Below are 16,785 nucleotides of genomic sequence, written 5' to 3' on the forward strand. Positions count from 1 at the left end.
AGATATTTGAATTTTTATTTACTACTTTCTATATTTCTTCTCAATAGATTTTCATTTTCTTCACTATGAATGATATATGAAGATTTCAAATACCCTACCTATTACACTTTCTGAAAATTGAAAAAATAAGGCTTACAAAGATAGTCAAAGCCATCCAAGACAAAGAATACATCTTCTTGTTATCTATAGTCGAGACAACTACTAAGAATATATTTCATTGCAGTATTTAATTTCAAAGAAATGGAAATGAGAGATGAAACACTAAGTACTGGAATTCAAATGGAAGACTAATGTTATGAGAAAACTTTCAATTGGTTGTATGATGTTAAGTTATTTTATTTTTTTCCTCTTAAAAGTGCTAGTTTTATTTTCTTTTATTTTTATTCACTTATTCATATGTGCATACATTGTTTTTTAATTGAAAACACTTAGAACATTTGGTTATGTTCACTTTGAAGGGATCACTGTAGTCATTGCTCACAGCATTTCACACCAGCTGTGTAAAATATTTAGCACAATACTTGACATAAACACTGAATGTCAATCGCTATTGTTTTTGTGATTATTATTGTTGTTAGTAATTTTAAGACACAGGATTTATTTCACATATGCCATTCATTAAGAAGAAAAATAGTTAGCATTATATTTAGATTTATGTGCTAAGAAATGTCACGGGACAGTTTGAATCATTACTTGCAAATAGAAATTCTCTAAGTAGATCTTCACTGGAAATATAACACTGAACTGAACAGGAAGAAGATATAAGCAATTAACTAATTTTCTCCAACCAAAGCACAATGTTTATTGCAATTAGTCATATGAATAAAGATAATAATAATTATGATAGACACATTAATATTTAATATGTCAGACATTTCTTTAAATATTTTACAGGTATTAACTCAAATAATTCTTGGAAAACCCTATGACATGGATGCTATTATTACTCTAATGTAATGGATGCATTTTGCTGCAGGAAAGCAAGGCTAAATCATACCATCAAGGTCACAAAAACAGTTACTGATGGAGCTACCAGATAAATCCAGGCTGTTAGGAGCAAACCATACTCTCAGTCACAATGTTACCCTGCTTGTTTGTGCTTTTCTCTATTCTGTTTCTCTAGTTTAGAATGTTTACCAGGTCTGCATTTTTTAAATATTATCACCATTTCATAATTTTAAATAACATTCGTTTAGATGAGCTATAATTATTACATCCATAGAAACTTAAAATTGCCTGGTTTATAATAAAAACATATCTACAATGCTTGAGAATGACTGAAAGACAGTGGTTCTTTAAGTAACTTGAAATAGTATTCCTACTGATCACACATAAATTTGGTACAATAGTCAATAGTAGCACTTTGAAATCATACCACAGTGTTGGGAGTACATTATAGAACTATCACTAAGGTTCAATCAATGAACTTAGCAAGCAAAGGCAAGATTCAATCTCATAACTGTTAGATAAGGGTCAATTCCAAATCAGTGGCACATAAGTCAAAGGTAATGTTTAATCTTTACTTTCATCTGTAGTGTGCTAATTGTTTTCTTAGTTCATGATTTGTATGAAAGCTCTGACTAGACATAGAACACTACTTTAGGGAATCATACCTGCTTTTCCCATGAACTAAATATGTGGAACCAATTTGTTTCTCTCCCAGAACATTATGGTTTTCAAGGTAGCTAAAAGTAGATAAAAACTATTTATTTTGTAACAGAAAAAAACTAAACTCTTTGATACTTATATTAAGTTTAAAACAAGTAAAGGAAAAGTTGAAATGTCTTAGCTTGGGAATAGAGCTTGACTTATGATAACAGTGACACCAGAAAAACTGAACATTTGACTTTCAAGTTGCAATAGTCATTGAATAACTGGCTGAATGGAGGTCAGAGATAGAGAGTGACACACCAGAATTGGAATTTGCTGGTAGACTTTTCTTGAGTACTGCAAGCACATATATAGGGTAGTCTTTCAAACTGGAAGGCATTTTATTTGTTAATTAATTTAAAATAAATGTAAGTTTTTATTAGAGTACCTATTCTGGATCATGTGTCAATGAGCTTTTCTTTTAATAGAACAAATGAAATAGAAGTTCTGTTTCAGAAGCCAAGCTACCAAAACCAGACAATGAATGTTTAGGATATCAGTCTTGTTTACAGACCTGTGCAGCCTCCTTCTTGGAAGTTGAAATAGCCATGGGCACAACGATCACATTTCTTTCCTGTGACTCCAGGTTGACACCAACACTGTCCACTCTCTTCACAGTCAAATGATTTAGATCCAAAAGAATTGCAGTTGCAGGGAACACACCCCCTTGCAGATTGTAGACCAAAGGTTTCAGGCTGGCATATATGACAAAGGAAAAAATTAAATTTCAGTCAATTAAATAACAGTGAAAACAAGAGACACAAAGACAAGAGATCAGTGAGGGAAAGAGGAACCTATAGGTTTGTAGGGTTCTTCCCTGATGTTATTAAAAGTGGGTTGTTATTTATTGAGTGGATGTTTTCTATGGTGTCCAAAAAAGAAGACTAATGGAAGAAATAGCACTATAATTTTGTGTGCTATATTTTCATCAGCCTTTCCCTATACATCCCAAGGTTCTAATAGAAATGTGAAATATACTATTGGTTATATTCCTAGCTTTAATTTAAAATTTTACTTACTTTATTCTTAATAATCCAAGTTGATTACTGTCAACTTCTTCTGATCGGTAAAAAATGCTTTCAACATTATTGACTAGCAGTCTGAAGTCTAAATAATGGTTTTCTCCTAAGATTTGATCTAATTTTTGTCACAGATCCATAAATACTTCTAGTCATCACTATAGTATGCACATTGTAAATAAGATTTATAGGTTATGCCTACACTGACCAAATAATTGATTCAACAGACATCTAGTTTGTTATATTTCATTCTAATAATTGAAATTGACCTGTGAGAAAACATATTAAGGCCCTAGATTAGAAAGGTAAGAGAAATTTTCATCTGATGGGTTATTCATATGCACATCCCTTATCTATTTGTAACAAATCATCTTCTAGAGTCAAGTTTGTGTTACTAGCTTTGGCTAACTTTCTTGAAATGCATGTCATCAGGCCTACAGTGACTATGTTAGAAAATGCTTATAGGTTCAGAAATTGCTTATCTAGAATATTGAAAAGCATATATCCTACTTAAAGTATGTCAGAGTTGTCTTTTTGAACATCAAGTATGTCACATTATTATGATATTTTAATCTGGAAAATTAGTCTCAGTAATTACTTCTTTGTAAAAATAATTCCTATTTTGGGAAATTAGACTATAATTACTTTTCGGTAAAAGTAATCCTTACCCCTTAATGTGACTCACCCAAAGAGATATGAATAAGCCTCATTATATGTTTTCACTATTATTGTTGGAAGTATTAAAAATAAGTTTAAGAAATTAAAATCACTCTGAAAATTAGACTTAAAATAACTGGCTAAGAACAGTTTTATTGTTTAGTAGTAAAATTGAATGACTGAATTTGAAAATTATTTTAATTTTTACATTTACTGCCAGCATTATTATTTCAATTCATAATTCAGATTCCATTATATTAAAGAATATGTAACAGTTCTAGCTAGTGACAGAATTTTGAAACTAAATTCCCCTATATAAAGAAATATTAAAACACACAATACTTTAATTCATAAAAAGCAATTCAATGTAAAATTCTAAACACAGAGAAATGATCAGATAGTAAAACAATAATTAAGACACAAACATGCCAATTACAATATTATTTATTATAGCATGTAGGCATTTTAAATGCTCAATGTTAGAGAAATAGCTGAATAAATTAAATTATAATGTAGTCATGCTATAGAATGATATGCAAATCATTAAAATATGTTTTAATGATATGAATATTCTTAAGTTATGGCATTAAGTAAAATTTCTAAGAAGCAGCATACAAAATTATAAACCCTATGATTTTAATTATATACCTATAATTATACACATACTACCCAAAAAGACACAAATAGAAAAATAAGTATATAGAAAAAGATAAAACATGGTATTAAAGAAGATTTTTTAAATATATGAATTATAGGAGTAATACTCTGCATTTGTTTTTATTTCTAGCTTTTCTTTACTTCATAAGCTGAATTATAAAGATAGTGCTTTACATTTACTATATTTCTTTAATTTTTTTCATTTAGCCTATAAATAAGTATTCACATATTTGTACATTTTCACATTTGTATGTATGTGTACATGTATGTATAGAGTCACACACATACCTTCAGTGGATAAATTAATCAAATATTAAATGAATTTCTAAATTATAGTAATCATTTAAAAATTCTAAAATTTATTGTATAATAAAATATACAAGAAGAAATACTGCCATACTTTTCAAATACTTAAATTTAGTTAAAAAAATTAAACTACCAAGTTTCACTAAAATTTTTTAATAAATTTGGAGATCAAAAATCTATTTGAAAGCCTAAGGACAACCTCCCTAATAAAGAAATATAAGAAGCAGACACTTCTAGTCAATAATTACAATTATTGAAGTACCACAAACACAGGAAAGAATGCTGGTCCAGTCCCAGCAGGAAGTTGGATGGGTTTTGGTAAGTAATTTCTCACTTGGGGTAGTAATAAAGCCTAGCACTTAAATACTGTGTCCACTGTGCCAAGCACTGTTCTGAAACTCAATATGAATTCTCAAGACAGCCTGGCAGATAGTTGTAACTGTCATCACGATTTTACATATTGATGACATTGATTCATTGTCTGAAGTCACCAGATAACCAGTAATGAAATCAGGATTCAAAATGAGCCAGCTTGGCTTCAGAATCTTTGCTTTTAATTCTTACACATACGAGTCAGAGGAACAATAGTCTCAGGACAAAACAGTACTGTGGGATATGTAGGAAAAGGGTAAGAATCAGAGTTAACTTTTTGCTAAATTTGGAGACAGTTTATCAGTTACCATCACTGACCTCTATTTTAAATTTGAAAAATAATTCATTAAAAATTTCTTCACTTAGTACCAGTAGTAATAACAATAGTAATAATGCCTAACATTCATTGCAATGACCCCATGTTAGCATCTTATGCACTATGACCTCACTACTACCCTGAAATAAGGATCACCCTGCAAGAGAATATGCAGTGTGGAAAGTTGATGCCCCACAACCTCCAGCGTCTGGTCTTCAGCATTTTCATATGCTGAAATGCTAATCTCCATGGTAATCTTAGGATGTGGGGCCTTTGGAAGATGATTAGGTCATGAGGGTGGAGCCCTCATGAATCAGATTTGTGCCCTTATAGAAGGGGCTCCAGAAAGATCTCTCCACCATGTGAGGTTACTGTGAGAAGATAGCTGTCTAGAGGAAGCAAGCCATTACCACACAGAGATTTGCCTTGATCTTATGCTTTGCAGCTTCCAAAAACATGAGGAATAGGTGTTTGTTGTTTATAAATCACCAATCTCATGTTATTTTGCTTGAGTACACTGAAAACTAAGACAGGCTTGTTCCATGCTTCTTCCAGGGTTCTCCACTTAATGGCTGATTACAGTAAGGTACTAGAACCTTTTTGCCAAAGTCAGTAATGGACAAATTTGCCTTGAGCACTTCCCATGGATCTGGGAAAAAATTTTGGGTTTTGGCAAAATGTACCTAATGAGGCTTTTCCTAACCAATTCTTCCTTCTTTCTCTTTTCCAAAGAGTTAGAGCTCCATTGCAGCAGGAGTTAGAAGTTTCCCAGCAAACACTATGCTCTTTCTGCTCATGTTTCAGACATGTCTTTCCCTCAAAAGATAATTTTTTTGATAGGGTCAAACTTTTTGAGAGGGTCCCTTTATGGACAGTGACCAAACTTTTGTTTGAAATTAACTTTTCTTATTTTGTGTGGATCATGAAATGTAGCATATGAAAATGTGCTTCGTGTGTTTGATATATACATGAGCAAGAGTATAAATGTGGAAATTAACAAAATCCTTAAGTATGGGAACTGTCAGACAAATGCTTTATTGATGATCTCAACTTTCCTGGACAAAGTTCACTTGTTCACTCATCAAAGTGAGTTTTCTCCAAATGATGCCTGATTTCCCTTCAAATAATTCACCTGCTTTCTAGACATTCATTGTTTATTGAAACTTTTATGAACTTATGACCTTAAACAGACTTTTAGAAGCATAAGGATAGTTATTTTTGAAAAGGCAAGGCTTCAATCAGGAATTGTCTAATGTTTGTGTTTGCAATTTGCACACTTAGCAACTGTTATTTGGTAAAATGCCACCAGGGAACATCATCTGCAGCACACAGAACACATCATGCTGAGTGAGGCATGAGCCATGCAGCGCCTCTGGGATTACCGGAGCTGGGGCCCGATAGGCTCCCCGAGGGCACCCACTGGAGCTGCTGGAACCCCACCTCTGGGGAGACCCCAGCAGCCTCTGCGCTGTCCGTGGCTGCTCATCCTGTCGATGCACCTGCCTGCTGAGGCGGCATTGCTTCCCTACAAAGCCTGATTTACAGACACATCTTCCTGTCATATCACATTGTGGCGACACAGAGCCCATGGGATTGCAGTCACAGAGCACACAGAATTGCTTCACTGGGTCCCACCACATATTGGGCTTTAAAAGCCAACAGAAAAATAAAATGAATACAAAACAAAGAGCATATGGTATTAAAATTCAAGACATAGGAGCAAATGATACTTTTAACTTTCCTACTGAAAGGCCAGTTTGACATTTGAGAATTACTTGCTTCTGCTTAATAGTCTTTATCACCAATAAAATATATTTACGTGAGAGATCTAGTGCAAATTCATCAACTTTCAAGGAGGAATACCAAGGGATCTGCCTTACTAAAGACAGGGCAACCAATATGTTAAGGAACTGAGATAACATAGTTTAATTGAATATTTCATTTTAGCAAAATGATATATGTAAAAAATATATTGATTTACTTCTCCACTGCAAAGTTTTGTTAGGTAAAGTGTTCATTGCAACTAGATTTTGAATGACAGAACTAGAAAAAGGTGTTTACTGAGAGCAAAGGTAGTCACACATTTTATTTGCCAAAACCATAAAGGTACAGGAAAGTATTTTACTCTCTAAAGACCAGGGTGAGCAGTGTATTATTTGATTCAGAAACATCTATAATTACAGCAAATATACAAATTCACTGCCCCTACTGTAAGGTACAACAAATTTTGTTGTTTTTGAGAAACTATTTCACTGATCACAGTGATCTTATCTTTAGATTTTGATAATCTCATGGGGCTTGCTCCACTGAGGGCAGAGCAATCAGTGTGTTCTGGAACTGGAACAACATATTTCATTTGATATTTCATTTTAGCAAAATGATGTACTTTACACTAAGGTGTGTAAAACACATCACTGACAGTCAATGAAAATGTTCAAGGAAGAAATACTTTCTTAGTCACTCTTCCTTACCTTACATTCATCACAGCGCTGTCCCTGCACGTTGGGTTTGCATTCACACTGTCCTGTTCGAGTGTGGCAAATCTCCGAGTAGGAGCCATTGACATTACAACGACAGGCTGCAAAGAGAAGAGACATCAGTAGTGGAAAAAAGATTTCCAACACAAATTGAGTATACCTTATCTGAAATTCTTGAGCCCAGAAGAATGTCAGATTTTGAGATTTTTGAAGTTTGGAATATAGCATCAACTTTAGTGGTTAAGCATCTCTAATCTGAAAATCCATGATTTGAAATGCTCCTACTCTTAATGGAATTTGCTAAATAAAAATACATCCTGGATGGTAACATCGATACCTATATTCAATTATAGAATGTTTTCTGACTTGATAAGTGCTCTTTTATTAGGCATTCCATTATTTAATCCCTACAACTCTGCAAATTCTGAGAGAGTTCATATAAAATTTCAATATTTGGCACATTATATACTATTAAAATATTAATATCATCTTGAGAATGAAGACACTGAAATTCTCACGTTTAGTAGGTAATATTATTGTGTCTAGGAGCCTGACTTAGCGTGTGACATAGAGGTCATTGTACCTTGATTCCAAGTATAATGCTATTTTACTTCTTCATAGACCAGTCATGGTAACATTTAAAATATTGGAGTCCCGTGATAAGTGATGTATACTGACTTGAAGTCCAAAATAACTTTGAGAACTTCTCAACATTAATACGACTAATGTCTTAATATTAATATTGCTATTAATCATAGAGCATTCAATTATTTTTTCAATATAGTGATTGCTTACTATGTACCCTTTTTTTTGTTAAGCTACAAAGGTGACCTTGATGTGAAATATGTGTCTATATGTGTGTGTGTATGTACACATATATCCCTTTACAGTTAGAAAATTGAATAAGGTAACACAAACATTGCTTCAATTCTATCAGGAATATAACATTATAAGTTTTAAAAAGCACTTTTGTCTTACAATTTCTATTCCATCTCCAAATATAGAAAACATATTTGGTATAGGTAATCTTTTGTCATTTTGCATTATGAAATTGTTTGTTATTCTTCTGAAACATATAATAAATCAGTCTAAAATTTAAGTGTTTTTTCACAAATAGAACAGTAATTAAGAGCTTACTCTATATTCCACAAGTATAGTTTTAATAGTACATATAATTGCATTGATACCAGAGTAAAGATTGTGAGGTAGATGACCTGGAATTTAGACTATTCATAGATGTTGTATAATGTCTTTGAATACTTTGAGCACAATTTATGAATACATTATAAATAACTGCTCCACCAATCTATGCTGTTAGTCTGTTCACTTGCCTCTGCCTTATACTTCCTTTTATGATTTTCTAAAAATTGCTTGATTACCACCAAGTTTTGGTTTCAGTGTCTGTTCATTTGATATTAGCATGGTGGCCACTGAGAAAGGGGCCCACCCAGCAACCAATCATTTTCCTCAAATAGACAAAGGACAAACTATGGTTGGAATGAAAGAAAAGGATGAAAAGATATTTTATTTCAATATCTACTTTCATATGGACACTAGAATTGCTGTTCATATTATTAATTACTTTTCATAAATTTCTTATATATGTTATATATAAGTTCTAAAAAAAAAATCTCAATTTAGAATGTATATGTTTCCTCTTCTTAAAGTAGGGACTTCAAAATTAAATTTATTCTAAATTTGGTGATAATTAATTGATGTCACCTTAAAATGACAAAAGGAAGGAAAGGTATGACACTTAAAAAATATTTATGTCTAAAAAACAAAACTCTGTGTTTTTAGAACTTCATGCCACAGATCCCCAATTTACTATAATAAAATGAATAGAACAATATCTTCAACTTTATGGAGAAAGTTATTAGGAGACAGAAAAAGAGGTTATGAAATGATTAACTAGCCCTAGAATTAGTGAACCACAAATATTCAAAGCCACTCTAGACACTATGACTAAGCGAGCATCTCCAAGTTCCAAGAGCTCACTGGATCATCTCTACCTGCTGTCCTTAGCCCTACAGAAAACTCATGACCTTTTCTATACATAGGGAAACTGAGTCTCAGTGAGGTTAATGTCTTGGCCAGGGTCACACAGCTAGAAAACACAGGTCCTAGATAACCTGTATGAACAAAATTTCTCAAGCTCCCTATGATTTCCCACAAGTGACAAGTTACACATTGCATGAAGACACTATGAGCCTGAAGGAATTTTTGCTTTAAAAAGTCCACTTATACATGATATTAATACATGTCAATTGTTCAAAGAGTGATTTTCTTTTGATTCAATAAATTATCATTTTTAAATGACAAAAAAGCTTGCATTCATCTTCTAAACCTATGAGGAGAGAAACACATTTCTTACTGAAATGGGGTATCCTGGTAGGTCTTTGGTGTTTAAAGCAGAGATGATAATGTTTCCTATTTTGTCTGTAATTGTGAAGGTCCTGGGATCTACCTGAATGACTACAAGAGTCTCTTTTACATCACAAATTTAGAGGAAATGGACTGTTGGGCTCACAACCTTTTTTTGCTAAAGGTTATGACAACCAATGAAGCTGAGAGGAGTCACATATGATGCCCTCAAATGCTAATGTGGACTCATACTCCATTTGAATTTCCATTAATAATATGTTACTGCTATTATAAAACATTTATAAATACTATACAACACTGAATAATACAGCAAGGGAGGCAAAGATGAGGGGAGGAATGTATAGTACTAAAATGGAGGGAGCCCTAGAGTAGCTGATTTTGTGGAAGAAAAATACAAATATAGTATTCTATGAATAGTTCTAAGGTGAAAGTTAATCATTTAACAATTACAATGCCAGTAAAATATTGGCAGATTTTTGCACCTGTTATGAAATACAAAACTGTAGAGTTTGCATATAAAACATTACCAATTAACACCTACTGACAGATACTAATGAAATAATGACAGATAAATTTATTTCAAAGAAATCATTAGAACTGAGATAAGCAAAAAAACAAAAAAAGGTCGAAACAGGTCTACCTAGTTTCTGAATTTTTCTCTCTTGTTATGGACATTAGTTCATTTTAAAATCTTTATTGCACATGTAAACAGAAATATGTGTATTATTTGAAAAACAATGCCACATCAGCAATGCAGCAATTTTCAATTACTATGTTAGTACAGAGAAATATTTTGGAATATGCAGACTCTGTATCTATGCTGTGCATCTATCATCCATGAATTACAGATAATTTCCCAGTGTCCAATCCCCACGCAAGAACTCATCAGCGACTTTGAGGTATAATACATCAATTCTGTCAGGGGCATCAATAGTTCAGGACTTACGCTGACAGTTCTTTGCATCAATTGCGTCTCCAAAATATCCATCAGCACAGAGCTCACAGTACCGGCCTGTTGTACCTGGCTTACATATCAGACAGGAGCCAGACAAGCTGTCACAGCTGCCAGGGATGGAGAAGTCAAGGTTGTCATTGCATTGGCATGGCCGACATGATCCTCCAGGTACAGAAGGTTGTCCAAAATAGCCTTCCGCACACCTAAAGTGAAATATTTCATCTGTCAGTGTTTGGTGGAAACTCATCCAGGTAAATGTTTACATTATTTTCACACTACTCCTCTCCCAGGATGGCTTTTCTTTTTAAGCATTCCTTGTCTCAAATGCAAGGTGATTAAAAAAATGGTTTTCTGTAACTGCAGTGTAGATATAAGATGAAATCCTGCCAGCCCCACTAGTAATTAGATTTCAGCCAGACCAAGAAAAACAAAACAAAACAAAACAAACTTGTCACTGGCACTGAAGATGAAACCAAAGCATAATAAGAAATCTGCTGTTGGCACTCTGGAAGAATCCAGGTCCATGTCGCAAAGCCTTTGTAGTACAAACTATCATACGTCTCTGTTCCAATTGGCTGTTTTCCGTACAAATATGTAAGGCTCATATTTCTTTGTTGTTCTTGCAGCAAGAGCTTGTTATAAGGAAACAGGCTCACAAGGAAATTCAGTACAGAGAGTTCAGAATTTATTAAACAGAAACTGTGACTCAGAATATTTTATTGTTATTTGGGTGGGTCTGTGGGTGTCTCTGCATTAATAATAGGTTTGTGTATATTTGCATATGGATTCAGAGGCAGGTTTTCAATGAAGAATCTTTACTAGGGAGAATTCTTAATAGGTTTGCCTTCCTATGATGGCAACATGCCATATATTAACAAAGTCTAGGTCTTTATAAAAATACTATTGTTCAGGTTACTTGGAAAAACAAAAGTTCATTATTTATAAGGCATTACAGAGAAGATTTAAAAAATTGCAATTTCCAGTATTCCTTGATTTAAATATTGTTTTAAGATGATGCTTGATGTTACAGACACTCAGATACGTCCTTATGGGCAGGCCTATTTATATACTGCTCTGTGAGCTCTTTCATTACATTTGCTTATGCTTCATATTAAACCACACGTGCCAAAGGAGACATGAGACAAGGCAGTCAGAGGAGTCTATGGTCAGGCTAGCTCTGTTATCTAGGCCATCTTATCAAAGTAAGGTCTTTTGCAGCAGGGATCAAAATTAAAGGGAACAAAAACTATGTAAGAGAATGTAATTGCCTTCATAGTACACTACTTTATGCTCACCTACTCATAGTCATTATTTAGAGAAAGGCTCTCTCCTGTTTGAAATAGAAATGGTTTAAATACAGGATAATATTAAGGATACATTAATAACATTACAATTATGGGGCCACATCATTTAATTTGACCAATAATACATTGATTATTCTAAGTTTTCTAAAAGATTTTTAGGTACCACAATAAGCTCATACATTTAATGTGTTATCATAATCTTGAACATGAGATTAATAGCTTTAGTTATAGTCACAAAATGGTTCATAAAATTATGAAAGTTGTATAAACATAAGTTTAGAAGGATGCTGCCATTCACAACTATAATTGTTAATCTCTATTATGAAATATGAAATAAATTTAATTCATAAAATCCCCACAATCCCTTCAGAAGAATCATTTAATATAATAATAAGATCTTGGAGCCCTCTATGGTGATATACACCTTTGATCCCATCTACTCAGGAAACAAGAAAGGAGGATGGAAGAACAAAGCCGGCCTGGACAAAATTAGTACCTGATGCTTTCTACAAAACAAACTAAAAGTAACAGGACTGGGAGTGCAGCTGAAGTGGTAGAGCTCTTGCCTAACAAGGGCAAAGCCCTGAGTTCAATAGCCAGTATGGCCAAAAAAGAAAAAAAAAGATATTTTTGAATTTTAACCTGATTATTCTTGCTTTATTTGATATTCAAAGCTTATGTTAGTATCCATGTCATTCTTGTTTTGTTTACCACTAAGAAAGTGACGTTGCTCCATTTAAAGTCAGCATGTACAGTGACCATTATCATAGCCAACCAAGTCTATTGTTTTCAGCTAACTTTCTGAAAAATGACCTGCTGCCCTCAAGAGAGATGGCATTATGTAACAAGATCTGGGAATTTTTCTTAACATAGCTACCAGGTAATAAGTCCAAAATTCTCTTATAGTAAAAAACTCGACCCACAGAGAAAACAATTATAATTACAAAGGATAACTAAAGAAGCATCTACCTTTTATTTTTCATTGCAAGGCATGTAAGGAAAATTTATGAATACATACAATGGACAACTCATAACTCATTTTATTGAAAGTAGGACTATTTTTTGCATTACATTTGGGTTTTATTACTGGTACATATATATGTATGTGTTTAGACATACAACAGTATTCACAGAGACATGTAAAAGTGTTCTTTTAAGTATTAAAAAGTAATTCTATGGACAGGAAATACAATGCTACTGATACAATGCTACAGATTTTTTTTTTTTTGGAAGTGTTGGGGTTTGAACTCAGGGCCTCATGCTTGCTAGGCAGGCACTTTACCACTTGAACTACAACTCTAACCCATTTTTGCTTTAGCTATTTTTTAAGTAGGGTCTCATGTTATTTCCAGGCCAGTTTCAGATTTCAGTCCTCTTATCTACTGCCTCCTGCATAGCTGAGATCATAAGCACATACCACCATGCTTGGCTTATTGATTGAGATGAGGTTTTGCTAACATTTGCCTCAGGTAATTTTGAACCACAGTTCTCTTGATCTTTGTCTCTGGAGTAGCTAGAATTGCAGGCATAAGCCACTGCACCAGGCTTATTCACATGATTTTATTAATAATAATAATATTTTGTGTCTTGATGAATTTAACTAATCTAATTAAAATTAGTTAAAAATCACAGTCCTATGGATCTTTCCAGCCTCTGTGATTTTCACTTTATCATAACTAACTAATACGAAGTCTTAAGCCCTCTCATTTTCACATGCAAGGCAGAATGTGAGCACTTAAAAAAAATAGTTTATTGGCTTTCTTGCTAAAGATAGAAATCCTGACATAAAAGTCACTCTTCCTTTCCATGTTTGTTAATTTATTCAAAGAATATTACAATGTTTTTAAAAGAGACCCTTTAAATGTAAATAAGAATCCAGATGAGTCATGTGATTATGCATCTGAGTTGCTGCTATTGGTAATTTAGGAGTAATATTATAGGAAAGGAGGCATGGAGTGGGAGGAGTCAGAATGAAAATAAATGGCAGAAGAGAAGAGAAACAGCAGTGAGAAAGGTAAAATAGTAGAATGCCTGGGAACTTTCTTTCATTCAGTTCCATCACTTCCTTCTGTAGTTTTTGTCTGAAATCTGTGGTCTACAGCCCATTCTCCTTCTCTCTCTTCCTTGAACACAATAAAACAAGATTAAAATTGAATCCATTTTTATATGACTGTGGTCCCATAGTCCAGGAAGAAGAAAGATGCATTAAAAATGTAACAGCAGAGCTCAGAGAGGAGAGAACTGGACCTCTGCTAGTGCTATTACTGCACAGAGAAGGCCTACTTATGCAGATAGGGTTCAGGGAAGACCCTTTCAGGATGGTAGAGCCAATCCTAAGAGCTGAACGGGGGTTAGCCAGGGGCAAGGGCTGGAAGGGCTGCAGTCTTCCAGGCAGATGAAACAACACTGGCAAAGGCACAGAAGAAGGCAGCTGGCCTAGGCAGGGTTATCTCTGTGCTGTGAGACCCTGTTCTTACTGCTTCCCATTTGCTATTACCAGTTACATAATTGAAGGAATTGATCTGCCTAGATGGTGTCTTTCTGCAAATGAGAAAACATGGATACACCTGGACACCTGAACACAGGATAGATGTACTGGCAAGAGCCGCTTTTGGGAGTGAAGCCCTCATGCTAGATTCAAGCCCCAATTGCTCCTTTCCCTGAATGACTGTACAGCCTCCAAACTGAACAATCACACAGGAGCAGCCTCCTGAAACCTCAGCCACAGTCAAAATTTTGCTAACATCACCGCCAATGAGGAATAAGTGTCTCTCTTCCGTTATTTCTATTACCCCATACTCTGTCTGAAGCTGGAGCCCAGTGGCTCAAGAAGACTCAGCCATGAGTAGAAAATCTCATCAATTCTGTAATCAGAAAACGACTGGACCTTCTTCCACATCAGACATTTCTGAAGCAGCAAATATCTAAGTGGGGTTTTGAATTTGAAATTAAAAACAAAAAGGAACTTCTTTGATTACCTAATATGAATCACGTGGATAGAATTTTAGGTGAATTTTCAAAACATTAATCAATGAGAGTCAAATAACTATCTGCATTTCAGTGGCAAGTGTGAAAATAGCTTTTGGGTTTCTCTTTTCATACCTGGGGAGGAATTGTTAGTATTTGCCAATGCAGAGGAGGGAGGGTTCAAGGAATTCATGCATCCCATTAGACTGTGCTGTCCTGAAAAATCCAATGAGTGAACTTGCCAAGGTCCTTGTAAATGACTTTTTCAACAGTGTATGGCATGCTGCTAAGACTACAAACTTATTATGAAAGTAATAAGTGGGGCAGGTCTGGTGTCTGGTGTCTGGTGGGGCAGGTGTCATTAACATTTAGCTTACTTTTTGCTCTATGTTCTTTTTAATTACTTTTGATGCTCTAATGCTAATTCAATCCTTTTTTTGTCCTTCAAGATGCAGCATCTCTGTTTTTCTATTTTTCTCCTCTTATCCAAATAATGAAAGCCTACTAGCAAAGTGCCACTATAAACATCTTCTTCTTCCACTTCCTGACTGCCTTTTTTCTTTTGTTAAATATTCCTCAGAAAAGCAGTGATATCTCAAATATATTGGAATTTGGCCCAATATAAAAATGTCCAAGATGTAATTAGAATTTTATATGTGAAAGAATATCAAGCAATATTTTGTTGTTTCTGCTTTTGCCATATTGTTTACTATATTTCTTCACTCTTTCAATTCAAGAAGCTACACCATCTTGTGCTATATGCCTAGTGAAGGGATTTGATCAAGAAGAAAACAGGAATATATAAAACTCCTAGACTTTGACTCTAAAAGTCATGATTTCTATGAATGTGGCACCTCTTTTTATATAACTCCCTAAACAAAAAATGGGATAGAGTTGGAAAGACAGATGGACAAGTGATGAGAGTAGATGGTGGTGAGTCCTAGTGTAGAATGTAAGGAGCTGAATGTATGTTTCCAAGAGTGGAAAGAAAATAGTGGAAAAATGGAAAAAGATCTGAAGAAAAAGTTAATTAAGACAGGAAAAGCAATAGGCAGAAACATGCCTTGATGACTTACTCAGGACTGATTAGTTCTACTTTATGCCCCCTTAAACCAACATACTCACACCCACACTCACTCACACACTCCTGCATGTAAACACCTTAGTGCTAGGTAACCTGCATAGAACTTTGATTCAACTTTGGAAGAGAAGGGAAAAAAACTTAAGTTGGCTGAGGTGTTTCTAAACCCTCATAGCTACTACAGAGAATGGAGTCTCAAAATAAAAATGAATTGAGATAAAGAATATAAAGTTCTAATTCTTGTCCACTTGAACTATGGTCTGAGACACATTCATACTGTATAACAAGAACAGAAGATATAAGGTTTACATGTATAGGAAATACTGAGCTAACCAAATATCTTACTGCATACTATAAAGACATACGACAACTGTTAACACACTAATTGGTACTTCCCAAACTTATCTGATCACAGAATTCTTTGTTCCAGGAACAGCGACAGTTTGGGAAACACCCGTTTTTTCGTTTTTTAAATGCTAATTTTATGCAGATTTTGTGCATGCAGTGACCACACAAATCTTTTACAGAGGGGTTCTCATCACAAGATTATCCTGGGTTTTGTTTTTCCTCCTTTCCATTTCAATATGCACATCTCAAAAATGTTTCTCCTAATATTTTTTGTCCATTTTATGGTGGTCT

At 34.1% G+C, this 16,785-nt stretch overlaps 1 protein-coding gene across 4 annotated transcripts in view; it reads right to left on the bottom strand.

Annotated features, from left to right (window-relative positions):
- The window catches only part of Lama2 (laminin subunit alpha 2), a 630,868-nt gene that overhangs the window by 206,936 nt on the left and 407,147 nt on the right, over positions 1-16,785 (bottom strand). For all 4 annotated transcript variants that reach the window (XM_074074982.1, XM_074074980.1, XM_074074975.1 and 1 more), the window contains exons 19-21: positions 10,786-10,997; positions 7,449-7,555; positions 2,165-2,345 (exon numbers count right to left, since the gene is read on the bottom strand). In XM_074074982.1, coding sequence (XP_073931083.1) covers positions 2,165-2,345; positions 7,449-7,555; positions 10,786-10,997 — 500 coding nt within the window. The remainder of the gene's footprint in view (positions 1-2,164; positions 2,346-7,448; positions 7,556-10,785; positions 10,998-16,785) is intronic.

This window comes from Castor canadensis, chromosome 1 (genome assembly GCF_047511655.1).
Source record: "Castor canadensis chromosome 1, mCasCan1.hap1v2, whole genome shotgun sequence".
Taxonomy (NCBI): Eukaryota; Metazoa; Chordata; class Mammalia; order Rodentia; family Castoridae; genus Castor; species Castor canadensis.